At 43.7% G+C, this 14898-nt stretch overlaps 1 protein-coding gene across 17 annotated transcripts in view; it reads right to left on the reverse strand.

Annotated features, from left to right (window-relative positions):
• The window catches only part of NRXN1 (neurexin 1), a 916928-nt gene that overhangs the window by 455133 nt on the left and 446897 nt on the right, over window positions 1-14898 (reverse strand). For all 17 annotated transcript variants that reach the window (XM_081155805.1, XM_081155804.1, XM_081155817.1 and 14 more), the window contains 2 exons: window positions 10632-11013; window positions 9235-9425 (listed from right to left, as the gene is read on the reverse strand). In XM_081155805.1, coding sequence (XP_081011931.1) covers window positions 9235-9425; window positions 10632-11013 — 573 coding nt within the window. The remainder of the gene's footprint in view (window positions 1-9234; window positions 9426-10631; window positions 11014-14898) is intronic.

The following is a 14898-nucleotide window of genomic DNA, read 5'->3' on the forward strand; positions in this document are numbered from 1 at the left end:
CTGCACGCGGCTCGCCGAGGTTCTCGACCCTACAGATGCCGCGACGCCTCACACATGCGCAGCGCCCGGGCCTGACGGGTGCTTTGCCCCTTCTTATCCCACTGATTCCCCTCATAGCAACTCTTCACAAAAGGCAGGGAGTTACCACTGTCCCCACCTGACAGGTGAGTGAACCGTTCTTCTGGAAAGGTAAGTTACCCCCCAAGGCCAAGGCCATCCAACCAGCACCAGGAGAGCAGCACCGACACCCCAGCCTCCGAGGCCCAGGCTGCCTCTTTTCCTACTGCACCACACTGCCTATTTTTACTCAAAACCGGCTCAGCGACAGAAATAGAATAAGTGGAGGAGTGTCAAAATGACTGTTCTCGAAATTAAAAAAGACTTAGAACTGAGGGACCGGGAAGCAGACCTATGCAAACTTGTTACTCTTTCCTGAGATTGTGGGTAGCTCTAGATAACTATTTGGCTTTTTTTCTTTTCCAAAATAGCTTTTCTTGTTTCCCAAAAGTTTAATTTTTCTATTTCAAGATGAACATTTATTTTGGGTGGGGAAGCTCTAGTGGTGTAGAGGGAAGGTACAAGAAGAACAGCTCTTTCCCATTACAATGGCCTCTTTAATGCAGGTCAAAACCTGTCGCTGCTCTCAGCTCAGATATGCAGGATGAAAGAGGGCAAAGCCCTCAGCAGTTTCCTGGACAGTTTGAAAGAACAATAAAGTACAGAGCACACAAAAGCTCTGCAGACATTGACAGGAAACTTCGAAAATATTAGGAGCTTCACAGAATTTAATAAAACACTTATTTTTTCTTAAGTACTTAAACTTTTTTGTATTTTTTTAGTCTTTGCCCAAGGACATGTTTATTGATTTTTAGAGAGAGGGGAAGGGAGAAGGAGAGGGAGAAAAGGAGAAGGGGGGAGAGAGGGAGAGAGGGAGAAGGGGAGGGGGAGAGGGGGAGGGAGTGGAGGGGAGGGGAGGGGGAAGGGAAGGGGAGGGGGGAGGGAAAGGAAGGGGAGGGGAGGGGGAGGGGGAGGGAAGGGAGGGGGAAGGAGGGGGAGGGAAGGGAGGGGGAGGGAGGGGGAGGGAGGGGGAGGGGAAGGGGAAGAGGAAGGGGAAGGGAAGGGGAAGGGGAAGGGGAAGGGGAAGGGGAAGGGGAAGGGGAAGGGGAAGGGGAAGGGGAAGGGGACACATCAATGTGAGAGACAAACATCAATCGCTTGCCTCCTGCACTTGCTCCAACCTGGGCCAAAGATAGAACCCTCAACCAAGGTATGTGCCCTGACTGGGAGTCAAATCCGAGACCTTCTGGTGCACAGGGACGAGGCTTTAACCAACTGAACCACACTGGCCAGGGCTAAAGTTTTCTGTATTTTTTTTTCAGAAAGGAATTCCTTCTGTGCCTGAAAGATGGAATATTCTCAATGAAGTCATCAAGTCCCCCTGGAATAGTGTCATTCCCTAAGGCATGTCTCCAAACACGTTGTTCTCTCACTATTTAAGTTATTCTTAAGGAGAAATGAAAATAGTTAACATCAGTGATCAACAAGGGGGGTGGGGAGGTATGGGCAACCTTCCCCAAAGGCTAGGAAAGCGGAGGACTTGAGCAGTTGAAAGGACTGGCAGACAGTCTCTGGTACAAGCTGACGCGTGATTGACTGGCCAATCTCCATTCATCCAACCAAGTACTATATTTGCCTGGGCCTGTTTTAAGCACCTATAAATGTTAAATGTTTTGTAAACTACACATTAAGGACAGGGGTTGGAGGTCGGAGCTACAATCATCAAGATAGTGGAAAACTAGGCATTGATTGCGTGGCACCAAATGGTCAGACAACTAAACTCATATCTTCCCCTTCTGGCCACAGGGACGACGTGTGTTCTAACCAAATTTACTCTCCCAAGAATTTGCCACTAGGACTCAAAACTCAAATGAGTTTCTCCTGGGTATCTGAATTGGTCGGGGTTAGAAAGCCAGGTCTGGGGCGGCAAAGCTTGCCAATGCTTGTGAAAGCGAAGAAAGTCTTTGTGCAGGGAGGGAAAAGAATGGTGGGGGTGCTCATTGGGAAGCTGAGAGAAGGCAATGCACAGCCCCCTGGGAGGCGAAGATGCTGGTGAGTTGCTGACAGCTTTCCTGAATACGGCTTTTATGCTATCCAGCCTTAAGCTTTCTCTTTCTTGCCCTTGAGTCCTTGAATGCTATACCCTGCCTCTCTCCCCCCGTTTTTTACTTATATTAGTCTGAATAGGTTTACGTTTCTTGTCCCCCAAAGACCTTTGTCTAATTCTCCCTTCAGAAAAAAAGGAAGGGCTGAGAACCATGCAAACTCCGCAGACTTAAGTTCTTGAGTGAGAAGGATATTGCCAAGAATGCTTTCCCAGGTAGCTCTAACTTACGGAGCTCTTGACCGAGAAGCTCAACCTCCGGGAAGACCTCTCAGCTTCATCCTTGGCATTCCCTGAAGAGAGGCAAGCACTGAAGACCCAGCTATGCCAAGGCTGAGATCTTGTGATCAGTCACCTGGCCCTTAAGATCCCAGCTCTGAGCACCTGCAGGTACTTTCTTCTCCACAGCATGAATATCACAGCTTTAAGAGATCAGCAAATCTAATCACTCACTGCCCCACAGGGACATGGTAAGTTGCCACCAGGTGTAAACGGCATTTGAGCACTGGATTCAGGTTTCCGGGAGCCCACAGTTCCCTGTGGGAGGACTGGGGAGAGCTATCTTTCCTGGTGCATGACCTCCTCTTACCTATTGTAAGCACAAGCCAAGGCCTGTGGCTGCCAGAGCTTAGCCAGTGTTATGAGTGAGGAGAAACCAGCATCAGGGCTTTAAACACCCTTCAGAAAGAAAAGAAAAAAAGGAAGGTCTGAGAACCATGCAAACTCTGTAGACTTTGTGGAGTATCAGCTACCCCAAAACAACTACGAATGGGAAGATTCGGGGCCATCAAAACTGCACGAGAAGTGAAAAGCCGGCAGATGAAGGACCTAGAGTCTCCATGTTGCACCTGTGGCTGACCATGAGAATAATCTTCTCCAGTGAGTCTGCAAAAGGTCTCAGCTTTCTTTTCACAACGTTGCTCTAGGCTGTTACTAATAGTTAATTGAGGTTAATGTGAGCAAAAACTTGTTTTCCCTGGTCTATTGTAAAAAGTGTTGAACTGGGAATGAAAAGACTAGATATAAAACACTAACTAGCTGCCTGAGCGCAGTTCTCTCATTTGTAAAAGGAATGGGTCAGGCCAGATTGTCCTCGATATCAATGATCCTAAAGGTGGAAAGAGAAATTTCAAATAATAGAGCTGGAGGGAGCTGCAAAAACTAAACAAAGAAAACTATGCCTAATGTAGAAGAGATTCCAAAACAATCACTATAGGTGAAGAAATTAAAAAAAGAAAAGAGTTGTCAGGAGAGAATAAAGAATTTAAGTCTGCTGCAGTTGCGCGAGCTGGTCCTAGGGTTGTAGGGCAGCAGAGGCAAGAACTTCCAAAACACATGTTAACAGTAGGTCCAAGAAAACCGGGTGTGGAAAGAAAATAATGTCTCACTGGGGGTGGGGGTGAGAGGGATTCAAACAAATTGATGAAGGAATTATAGTAAAGATAACAGATTGAGACTGATTTCTGCAAAGCCTGGGAACTCAATGGAGACGGCAGGAGAAAAGCAATAATTTTATATCTCCGTCTTTCAGTGCTGGTATGGGAAATGGAGTAACAAAAAGGTCAAGTCTTACTTTTAGGTACTCAGAGCCTGACTGTTCCCTACATGTCAACTGCCTCCAACGTGGTCTCCCCCACCTCGCCCCCAACCTCAGCCTGTTCTCTACACCGAAGCCAAAGGAATGAGCCTGTAATGCATCATAAACTCCACTCTCCTGCTTAAAACCCCTTAACTCCCCTCTCCTCGCCTTCTGGCACTACACCGAGGGCCTTTCTAAATATGCAGATCACCACTCACCCTGCTACCTTCTGAGAAGCTACCAAGAAACTTCCAGCCACAGCTTCCTTCCAAAGAGATCATCTTTCAAGTTCACATTTTAGGCCATGCGAATCTACCTCTGTGTTTACAGCTGCTTGGCCTGCAGAAGTGAGCCTGACCAGCAGCAACAGGGAAAGGTCCATGGAGTTGTGTTCTAGACACGTCCACTCACTGGATTAGCTAGGGAACTTGAACATGAGCCGAAAGGGAGATTTGGCAGAAGTGGAAACACACCCAGGAACAAAAGCAATTGGTAGAAGCCATGAGGCAGAAGAAGGCAAGAGTGGAAGCCAGAAAGCAGAGAAGAGAAGAGAAATGATCAGAGTGGGCACAGCAGCAAGAGGATGGGTCTGGGAGCACTTAGAGAGCTGGGTATATGGGTAACCAAGGGAACACCTAAGAGGATTACTCTTGAGAGGCTAGTATGACTATTAGAACAAAGTTCTTATTATCTGTGTGGTCTCATGGCTCAGCAGCTAAAAGGATTTGTCTTTCTTCCTAATGGATCTTTAAAATAATCTCCCATTAACCGAAGTAATGGGAGTAAATCTCTTTCCTTTACAAACAAAAAAACCAATCAATCAATCAACTATCGATAGCTTAACCAATAGCACAAAAGGAGCTTGCCTCCATTTTTAGTGCCATCTCCTGCTTTAAGGCTAAGCTTGAAGTCAGACTGTTCTTTAAAGTTTCTTATTTGAGCAAGTGAGCTATCCGATGTCACATGGCTGCATAAAGCTTGGGCATGTTTAAACATGATCAGTACTTGGGTGTAGAGTCTGGACCGCTAAAGTACCATAGTAACGATTTATCAAATAGCAACATTAAGAGCAGACAATGGGGCCCAGCCGGCATGGCTCAGTGGCTGAGCATCGACCCATGAACCAGGAGGTCACGATTTGATTCCAATCTGGGCACATGCCCGGGTTGCAGGCTGGGCCCCCAGCTGGGGCATGTAGGAGGCAGCCAGTGAATGACTCTCATCATTGATGTTTCTATCTCTCCATCTCCCTTCCTCTCTCTGAAATCAATAAAAACATATTTTAAAAAAAGAAAAAAAAAGAATAGACAATGGGGGCATAGGTGTTATGTTCAGGATAGAGTGGGTAGGTAGCTAAGTAATAGAGATCCGTGTGAGATCAAGATGGAAAAAGCAAGGATACTGTAGACAAAGCTCAGATACTACAGGTTTGGTTCCAGATCACTGCAATAAAGCAAATCCTTCTGTTGGTAGAGGGTCTTGCCTTTAATTTGTAAAAATGAATATATCTTCTAATCTTTGAATATACTTGAAATGACAGCCCTGGTTCGGCCCTCTCTGACCGGGGACACTGTGGCTTGGAAGCATGATTGACAATAGCAGGTGGTTGTTTTCAAGGCAGGTTTAAGGTGGGATAAGTGGCAGGTTAATGAGTTGATAATAGTCATGGTGATGGTAGTTAGAAGAGATAAGATAGGGACAGAGGGAGAGCCGCTCAAAGTCCTTATGGTCAAGGAATTTGGGGTCTGAGAAGATGAACAAAGGGTTAAGCTCTACCTAGGCTGGCCTAGATGTGGCCTATAAAGGAATTTTTCACTTTTAAGTAGTTTTGCTAAGTGGCCACCTGAGGGCACTATATTCTAGTCACCTAGAAATCTTTATTTTTCCCCCCACCCAGCAACTAAATTATCCTCAGTTTGCTGAAAGATAAACCCATATGCTATAAAAAAAGACACCCATAAAGACGGAGGCCAAAGATGACCCTTCCTCCCTATCTTTGTTCTTGAACTAGATTAATGAATGAACAAGACTGACCTCGATTCAAATCCCTGGGTAATGGCTAGGATTAAATAAAATCATCTGATTTAAAGCTACTTAGCATTTAATAGGAAATCAATAATTATTAGCTCCTTCCCATGTACCACGGCATACAAACATAAACATTTGCCAAATACAGGAACAAGAGAAGGAGCATAAGGAGGCATCACACCGACGTTTCTCTCTCTGAAGGGGGCAGGACTCAGAAGTCCCACAGTGAATGTACGGCTGTGCGAGAAATTCATCCGGAGAGCAAATGCATGCTGCTCTTTCCACTGCAGGTTGCAGCTTGCACGTAATAGCCAGGGGGACTAGAACACAACAGCTGGGAAATAACGATGAAAGGAGAGCTGGGCCAGCGGGGAGAGACACACATCCCCCTGAGCCCGGCAGTGTCAGGAAAGATCATCTGAGCCACGGTCACCTGCATAGAATCCCCTTTCTCCGAGAAAGATAAGTCGCCTGCTGCCCATTTCTGACCATCTCCTTCCAAGTCAAGGTGGGGAATGGGATACCTGTTCCCGAGCTTTCAAATTCCTACGGTAAGGCCCATCCTATATAATGAAACAGCGCCACAGGCAAAATCGTGCGTTATTATAACGGCTCGCTGGGGCCTGGGGTGGTGGCAAACAAAGAAATCGGGCTTCCTAGCCCCGGAGGAGCCCGTAAGCTTTTCCCGTCCGGAATCCCAGATGGCGGTTTTGTGGCCCTATGCTGCCCTCTAGTGTCTTCTTAGGGGATGGTGACATGAGAAATAAAAAGACTTTGCAGGATCCTGAGGCATCCAACATCGCCTCAGCCCAGGACTGGGGAAATAAAACAAAACAAAAGTAAAATTCTTAGGGGGGAGAAAAAGGCAAAGCCAGGATTTGTATTAAAATTAAAACCTGAGTTAAATTTGGCCTCCACGTAGATATTGCATTCTTTCTGGACTTTGAGAAACAGTGTTTAGATGAGCGAGGGCTCTTTGAAGACAGGCAGCCTGTTGTTCCCTGCACTTCACTCTCCAGTGATTACTGCCTCGCCAGGTCTGTCTGCATCTGTAAATCCCACCCTGCGACTCCGATGTGGTTAAGTTGGTTGACCTCACTTTGAGAGAACTAAAGATTGTTGCAGTGACTTTAAGCAGAGTGTAGGATAAATCTGACAATTTTCTTGTAATCCTGTAAGGATACAGCTCTTAGGCAAAAAATGCATGAAATAAAAGCACTGACCAAGATGGATCAGCTTTCATGTCTCCCGCATCTGGAGTGGCTGAATCCTTCAGGACCAGCTTGCAAAGCCAGCAAGGATGCTTAGCACAGAGGGAAGAGCTCATACAGATGTCGCCCTATATGAAAAGCCCCCAATTCCAGCGGGGGGCCGGGTAGGAAGGAGAAACAATGCACAGTTGCTGTGACTCATCCTTCAGCTATCCCTTAAACATCCCTTCCTGCAAGACTCTTCCTGTTACCCTCAAATTAATTCCAATGCCCTCCAGTGGCTCTAGGGCATCATGTTCTTCTGTGCCCTTTAAATACCCCCTTAACGTCAGTCTTCTCCAAGGGCAAGAAAGCTCATCATTACAGGAATCCTACCGCCCTCTTCCCAACTGTGCTCTTTTGTCAACACAGGGTGAGTGCTCAGTAAATACTGGTCATCCGATCAATGCCCCAGTCACACAGGCCAAGAGGTGGTACCATGGGAGCTAGGAGATGTCTTGCCCCACGACCATGCTCCCTCTGGTTCATGACACACAGGGCAAGAGGGCTTCTTTGGGGTTATTGCTGCCATTGGGTCACACATCCTATATACAAGCCCAAGGCTTTGGATTTTAATTTTTAATTTTAGGAACTTGCTCTCACTTTCGGCATAATCTGGTAAGTCCGTAAACACAAGGGACTTCAAGAGGCGAAAGTCATTAATATAGAATCTCTTTATTTACCTGGGAAATTCACCCTCAAATTAAAATTGTCCTTTTTAAACACAAATGCACTCAGTCAAATTTCAATGCCTATTATCTTGCTATTGTATAATAGCCTATTCTCAATTCATAGTTTTAGTTTTTATGAAAACTAAACTAAACTCATATTCAGAGTCATGAAATGCTCAATGTTTTAATAAAACTCAGTTCTGAGGACTTCTTAGATTTGCAAAGGTCCCTCCCTTTGCAGAGGGAGACAAGAAAGAGGCCTTGCCTGTTCAACAGCATTTCCTTTGAATTGAATTTCACTTTCTGAGCTAAGCTACTAGATTTGTGGGCATAAACAAGATGTCTTTGAAGTTAACAGGAGGCCCATTCTGAAAGAAGGGAGACAGCCATTACCACACATTTTAGGTGCTGGACAAATCTAGCCTGGGATGTACATAAATTCTGCAATTACAGAAAGTGAAATACTTTTCTTTCTTCTTTTATCCTATTTAGAAAGAGGATTGTTCTCTTAGAAAGACTTCTGTAGCATTTTCTCTTTCCAGTTCCCTAACTGCCTCATGTACATTCTTTTGGAATCAGAGGGAAAGATCCCATCAGTATAAATGAACAGCTCTTGCCAAGCAAAAATGCAACCACAAGGACCCTGCAGAACTATGGGGTGCACTGGGACAGAGCGGAGGCGGCAGAGCAGGGGGCATGTACCAGAGCGGGAGTCCGGGTTGCTCCACTGTAGCAGTAGTTTTATCCCGGGCAAGTCACTCCGGGCTCAGGTTTCCTACTTGCTTAATAAAACGCTAATGATACCTCATCCAAGGCTTGTCGTAGTGTTAAATGCAATGGGATATGCAGACATGTTCTTAGCAATCCACAAAAGCCACTGAAATAGAAACGTGTTATTTTCTCCTATTATTGACATGTTTTCTAAGGAGTTTGTCTTGCTCACTGATGAAACCAAGTATCAGTAAGAAAAGAAAATGTCTGCTAAGACTTCCTTAGAAGCTGGTAAAAGAAACATTTCCACTGGTGTGTGTAGTGGGAGGATTCACTGTTGGAGGCGCAAAGGTATAAGCTAGGCTCGGACCCCAGTTGGTCAGAGGGTTCGTAAGTATCTTGGGAACCTCACCAAGGAAATAAAACTAATAAGCCTTTGAAGAAACTCCTTAGGTGTCTGTTTACCTCGACTCTGCATTGATTAAAAACTGTTGGGACTAAGGAAACTTGCAAACGCCTAATTTTCTTTATAATAAGGAAACTAAGAATACCTTTCCTCGCTCTTTAAAATTTAATCATGCATGCATTCTTAGGTGTTGCATGTTTTGAACAGCTATTAAAAATGCATGTTTCTGCCACATTAAAGGCAGAACAGGGGCTGTGTGTTGTATTATTAATTGTGTGCAGAAAATGAAATTCTGGTCAGTTTTTACAGAAGGCGTGTGCACGCGCACACACACACACACACACACACACCCCCCCCAAAGCAAAAGACCTTCCAGGTGCATGGAGACCACGGGGCTCAAGCCGGCGGCTCTGACCCTGAGCACTCACTCTTGAGGTCCAAGTTCCTGGCTCCCGCCGTGATCTGCGTTGTGATCTTCGTGTCAATCTTTACAGTGTGGAGATTGCTGGTGTCCCTTGATATCATCACGTTGTGCCACTGATTGTCATTGAGAGGTTTATTTGAGCTCCCTTTGATGAGGTTAGCACCATTTCCCAAGTCAAACACGTAGTGTAAGTACCTGGGAAAAGAGGACAGGTGGGAAAATGCCATCACTTTTTGCGTTTTCAATGGAGTCAAACTTGACATTGCAAATGGGGGGTTGTTTTTCAGGTGACTCCATCCTTGCCAGGAGTCAGGAGAGTGTGTGGTGTAGAAGCCCAGCTAACAAGAAGGTAGGAAACACTATTCCGTGTCAGTAAGGGGGGTTCTTTATTGTCTTCACTATACGGAATAGTGAAAGTAATTTTTAAAAATCATGGTCTGCACTGATTTTGGAAGGTCTAATGCACATCTTTCACTACTCACCCGTCTTCACCACTCCCTCCATCCCTTGCGAACCACGCTGAACTGGAAATCCCTCTCAGCTTCTTGCACTGTTTTCCCTCTACCTCCAATGCCTGTTTCTCTATGGAAATGCGCCCTCCTCCCTCAGATCTCCATTCGAATATCCACTCCCTGCCTCAGACGGTTCATAATCTTCCTAAACACTCGCCGAAGCCTCTGCACATGACCATCTTGGAAAGCTTGTCACAGTGCTTTTGTTCTATGTGTTCACCTGTACCCCCTACGGTTGAATGTTTGCATGTGTGCCTTGGGGTTGGTGGAATCTCAGATACGCACAGGGTGGCAAAGAAATAAATTTATTTCCTGGCACATTCTCTAGCTTATTGTAAATATGCAGCAATATTCACTGGATGAATGAATGAATACCCAAGTGAATTAAATTACATAAAACTTTTATCACAGTTTCAAGGATTTCACAAAAACCTTTCTAAATTCTTTAAGGAACTTGGACATAGAATTCGGCTGAAGTTAAATGGGATTTTATAAAAGTGAAGTAATCTGATTACTTGAGTTAGCTATTTAACTTAGCACAAACTAGCCTACAAATGCGTAGAAATTGTTTTGTAGAATTACAGTATGCGTAGTAATAACAGGGCAATCCACATCTGAAGTGTAAGATTCATGGAATGCGTAGCATAAACTAGAACTTAATGTTATTTATCTCTCATCTATGGAAATGTAAGTGTAAAAGACTATACAACAGCCCTATTAATTTATAAGATACTTAAATAATGTAAATGAATATATTATTTGTATATCCCCCCACCCTATTCACCCATCCATGGCCTTGTATCCAACACATTTTGTTCAACGTATATTTTTGGAAGTTGAGGTCCATTTTCCCAAAGTTTCATTTGTCATTGGACTGACCTATACTCACCCTTTAACTAATTCAACCACAATAAAGTCATTTCCATCCCCACTGTTATAGAGAATGAGTCCATCTAGGGATGTTGTCTTGAACTGGAAAAAAAGATGCATAGACGTGTAGGCTTGCAGTGTAGCTAAGGCCACATAGCTAGCTTTGGTCTTGAAGGTGACAGGGTCGGCTATGATGTTCCGGAAGCCAAACCTGGCATTGAGCTCACAGTAATCTATGTCACCATTTTTACACAGGTCAATGTAGGCCATTCCATTAAATGTCAGGCTCTGAAGGTGTCCGATGAAGTTGGAGGGGACAGAGGACAGATACCGCCGTTCCGTGATGATGCCAGTCTCTATGTTATGGAACTCCAGCCTGGTATGATCGCCTGCCATTTGACCTAAATGGGAGGATCGTGCACTGTTATTTCCCATACCTGGAAGGCACTTTCAACTTAGAACAACATCACATTTTAACATACAAGAATGCCTCCTTGATATTCAATTACATATAGTAAAAAACACAGAAGTGATGTTAAAGGGCTAGGCTGAATCACACAGCACAACTTTCTTACGTCAGCTTTTAGTCTCTGCAAACTGTAGTCTTAGCAACAATCGTTCTCATTAGTCAAAGTGACAGGGTTTTTAAAACGTAGAAGAAGAAAAAAAAAAGGAAGTGAGTAATGGAGAAAGGAAGGGAGAGAGAGAGGCTGAGAAGGGGGGAGAGAGAAAAAAGAATAGGAAATAACGAAGAAAAGGGGGGAAGGAGTGGGGGAGGGAGGCCAGGGAAGGGTTTAGAGGCAATGACTGTCCTAAGTCATCCCCGTAGAAAGTGATATGTCCCAGCTTCTTGGTGATGATTTTCTTTATAAGAAATGTTCTTTAAAAAAAAAAAAAAAGTGATTGTATATTTTCCTATGGCCAATTAAAATAATGAAGAGCTGCTGACTGTTCTTCCAATAATGAGCCATGAAAGTGTGTTTGAAGTTAAGTGTGTCACTTCCACCTTCCTTTTTCTGGGCTGAATAATTTCCACAGTCTATGCCATTTCCCCTGAACTCATGTTTTGAATAACTAAATTGAGCACAATGTACTAATTCAAGGCATGCCCAATGTTGAGAATACCAGTAAAATTAGTCCACGTTACCAAGGTTATAATCTTCTTTAAACACCTGAGGATGAAGCTTGGTTGCAGATTTACATGGTGATTCACTCTTCAACTCACCCCCCATCCCTCTTCTGCCATATTTCTCTGTCATCCCCAGTGAAAGCCAACCTAGTACCATTTTACCTCCAGACTGACAATTGCACCTACCTTCAGGGTTGAAGATAAACTAAATTTTAAAAGATATAAACTTGGTTTTTAAGATACAACATAAAGTACTTTATCACTGCTAGTGATTCACTCCCAACATCTTGATCTTGCTAATGAAACTCATTCACTTTCTTCTGAAACTCAAAAAGGTCATTAAAATCGCAATCATGTTCTTCCTGGTACTTTCACTACTCCGTCTGGCATAACTGGAAAGTTTACTAAGCTCACCCTATCCCATCATCCATGATATTAATGAAAATATTCATTAGAATCAATCCCAGGATCAGCCCCTGAGAAAATTCACTGCACCTCTTTCCATGTGTAATGAAGATTGCAGAGCCACATGTGTGGGTCACCTTCAAAGAGTCTGACAGATTTCCATTTCTTTAGTCAAGACAGTAAAATATTAGACGGCATTTTAAGGAAATGCCTGTCAGTACAATATAAAAGGCACACTCTTTTTTGTGCAAGAAAAATTGTCTACATACTTAATTGACTTTGAGGCTTTATAAACTCACTGGTGTAAAACTCTCTCCCCTAATCTGAACTTGACTCTACTTAATTTTCACACCTGTTTACTAATCCTTGATACTGGTAACATTTGTTCTGTCCCCCTGGGTGTGTTCTCGTTTTAGTCATTGGTTTGTTTTAATCCCCTCTCTGATTTTTTTTTTTTAAGTATATCTTTATTGATTTCAGAGAGAGGAAGGGAGAGGGAGAGAGAGAGATAGAAGCATCAATGATGAGAGAGTCATTGATCGAGCCCGCAATCTGGGCATGTGCCCTGACCGGGAATCGAACCCCGATCGCCTGGATCCTAGGTCAATGCTCAACCACTGAGCCACGGCAGCCAGGCTGAAAACTTTTTTTTAAACAAAAAATACCACTGTATCGAATTGTCTTCCTCCTTCCTCCCCACTAAGTCTCCTGCTTTTCTAGGTGGTGCAAAAATACAATGAGATCCTTAGCAATGCTGGTTTCCTGCGTGACATGGCTTCTTTCTCCTTCCGCTTCTCTTGTTCAACGGCCTCCACACTGCTCTGTGGAAAACTCTCTCTTCGGTGGCAAATAAAGTGAGCCTTTAATCATTTTCAAATATAAAGCTCTGGAGACGCCGGTAACATTGAATTAACAAGCCATATAGAATGAAAAATATAAAAAGTTTAAAAATTGCTTGGGCTTTTCTAACTCTTTGTATTGATTTTTAACCTGTTCACGATATTAAAATCTGAGTTTTAACTCGGTGAGCCCATCCCAATCCTGAAATTGTCATATTTCTTCTTAAAAGTTCCATTAACAAACGAACCGACAGGAAAGAAATATCCGGGAAAAATATTTCAAATACTTGAAGTTAAGTATCACCCCCAAATTGTCAAGTTCTTGGCAGCACTGAAACAGTGAAACGCATTTTGTTTAGGAAGACTGAGAAGTTCAATACTAAAAACAGCGCATGATGTCTGTTTTCTTTTCTCAAAGGAGTAGGATATGTATGCAGAGCATACATGATAAAAACGTAGTAAAATAGTGGTGGAGAAGCCACAGCCCAGTTACAAGAAAAATCATTATGGCCCTTGTTCAAGAGGCTATTCTTTCTTTAATACGCGCATATAAATTGCCTTGACAGTAATAGCGGATATGCTGGCTCCAGGGAGAGAATTAGCACCTCGAAGCCATTATCCACTGACTGAGAAAACATTAACTGCTGCCTTTAAAAAACTCTTTTTCCCTCAGACTTTATTCCAGTGTTTAATCCTCTCTAAGTAATGTAGCCGTCTCTACACTTGTATACATACATTGATTTTAAAAATTAAGGACTTTAAAGGAGAAACATGTTTAAGGCTCTGACCATTTAAAAACCCACTGTCTTTTCCAGAGAGTTCGCAGGAAGAAGAATTTGAAATTAGCAAAATGCCTCTGATCAAAGTGACTGGAGTAGAGCAGATTGGTGATCATTTCTGATAAAAAACAAAACAAAACAAAACAAAAAAAACAACCCACCCAGATGGTGTGTTTGCATAATAATCTCAATATCTAAATCAAATCTTTTGACCTAAACTGATAGCAAGATCAGCTACTTTAGGTGCAGCCTTGCCCAGAGTTGGGTTACTTGCTGCTGCGGAAGGAAGCAACCGGCCAGGCTTACACTGACCTGCTAATTCACTTAGGGTTATGAGTATGTAGTACGTGTATGTGTCAGGAAATTAAAAAACAGTGGTAGGAGGAGCAGACATGGACCCTGTTTTCACAAAACTCACAGCCTGTTGGAAGAAGGCAGACAAAAACATGTCAGGAAATAACTAAGCACACGAGGACAACACTCAGAAAAATGTTAGGAATTTGATGAGCCGATTATTACCGTGTTGGTGAATATAAAATGGGAGAAATACCTGAGTTGATATTTAACTTGAATTTGAAGGATTAAAAAGAGAAAGCTATGCTAAGACAGGAGAAGAGGAATGGGCAGATGGATTCCGAGAGTACAAATCAACAAAGGCTCTCGGGAGCAAAAGGACTAAAAAGTGTGGCTAGAAAGTCATGAGGAAGTGAGGTTAGCGGCTCACATCAGACGGAAAAGAGGGTCAGGGCTCAGCTACCAGGGCACCTCCTGATTACTCCAGGAGCTACTGCAGGGTTTTAGGCAGGTGGGAGCCGTGAGTCAGGGTGGGCGTGGGCGTGTACGTGTGCGTGCGTGCATGTGAGTGTGCGAGTGTGTGTGTGTGTGTTTAATCTCTCTCACGGAGAGAGTTTGGACTAGGGTGATTACAGCAGACATGAAAAAGAAAGAACAAAATAAGATCATTGTGCAGATATAATCCGCAGGATTTACTAATGATGTTCAGGATGGAAAGGAGGTTAGTGATGACGCCCAGCTTCCAGGCTTAAGTGAAAGCTGTTCAGTGAAAGACACACACGCTAACATAAGCACACATACAAAACACACAATTCCAGACTTTTGACAGACAGAGTGACG

This window comes from Miniopterus schreibersii, assembly GCF_964146895.1.
Source record: "Miniopterus schreibersii genome assembly, chromosome: 13".
Classification (NCBI taxonomy): Eukaryota; Metazoa; Chordata; class Mammalia; order Chiroptera; family Miniopteridae; genus Miniopterus; species Miniopterus schreibersii.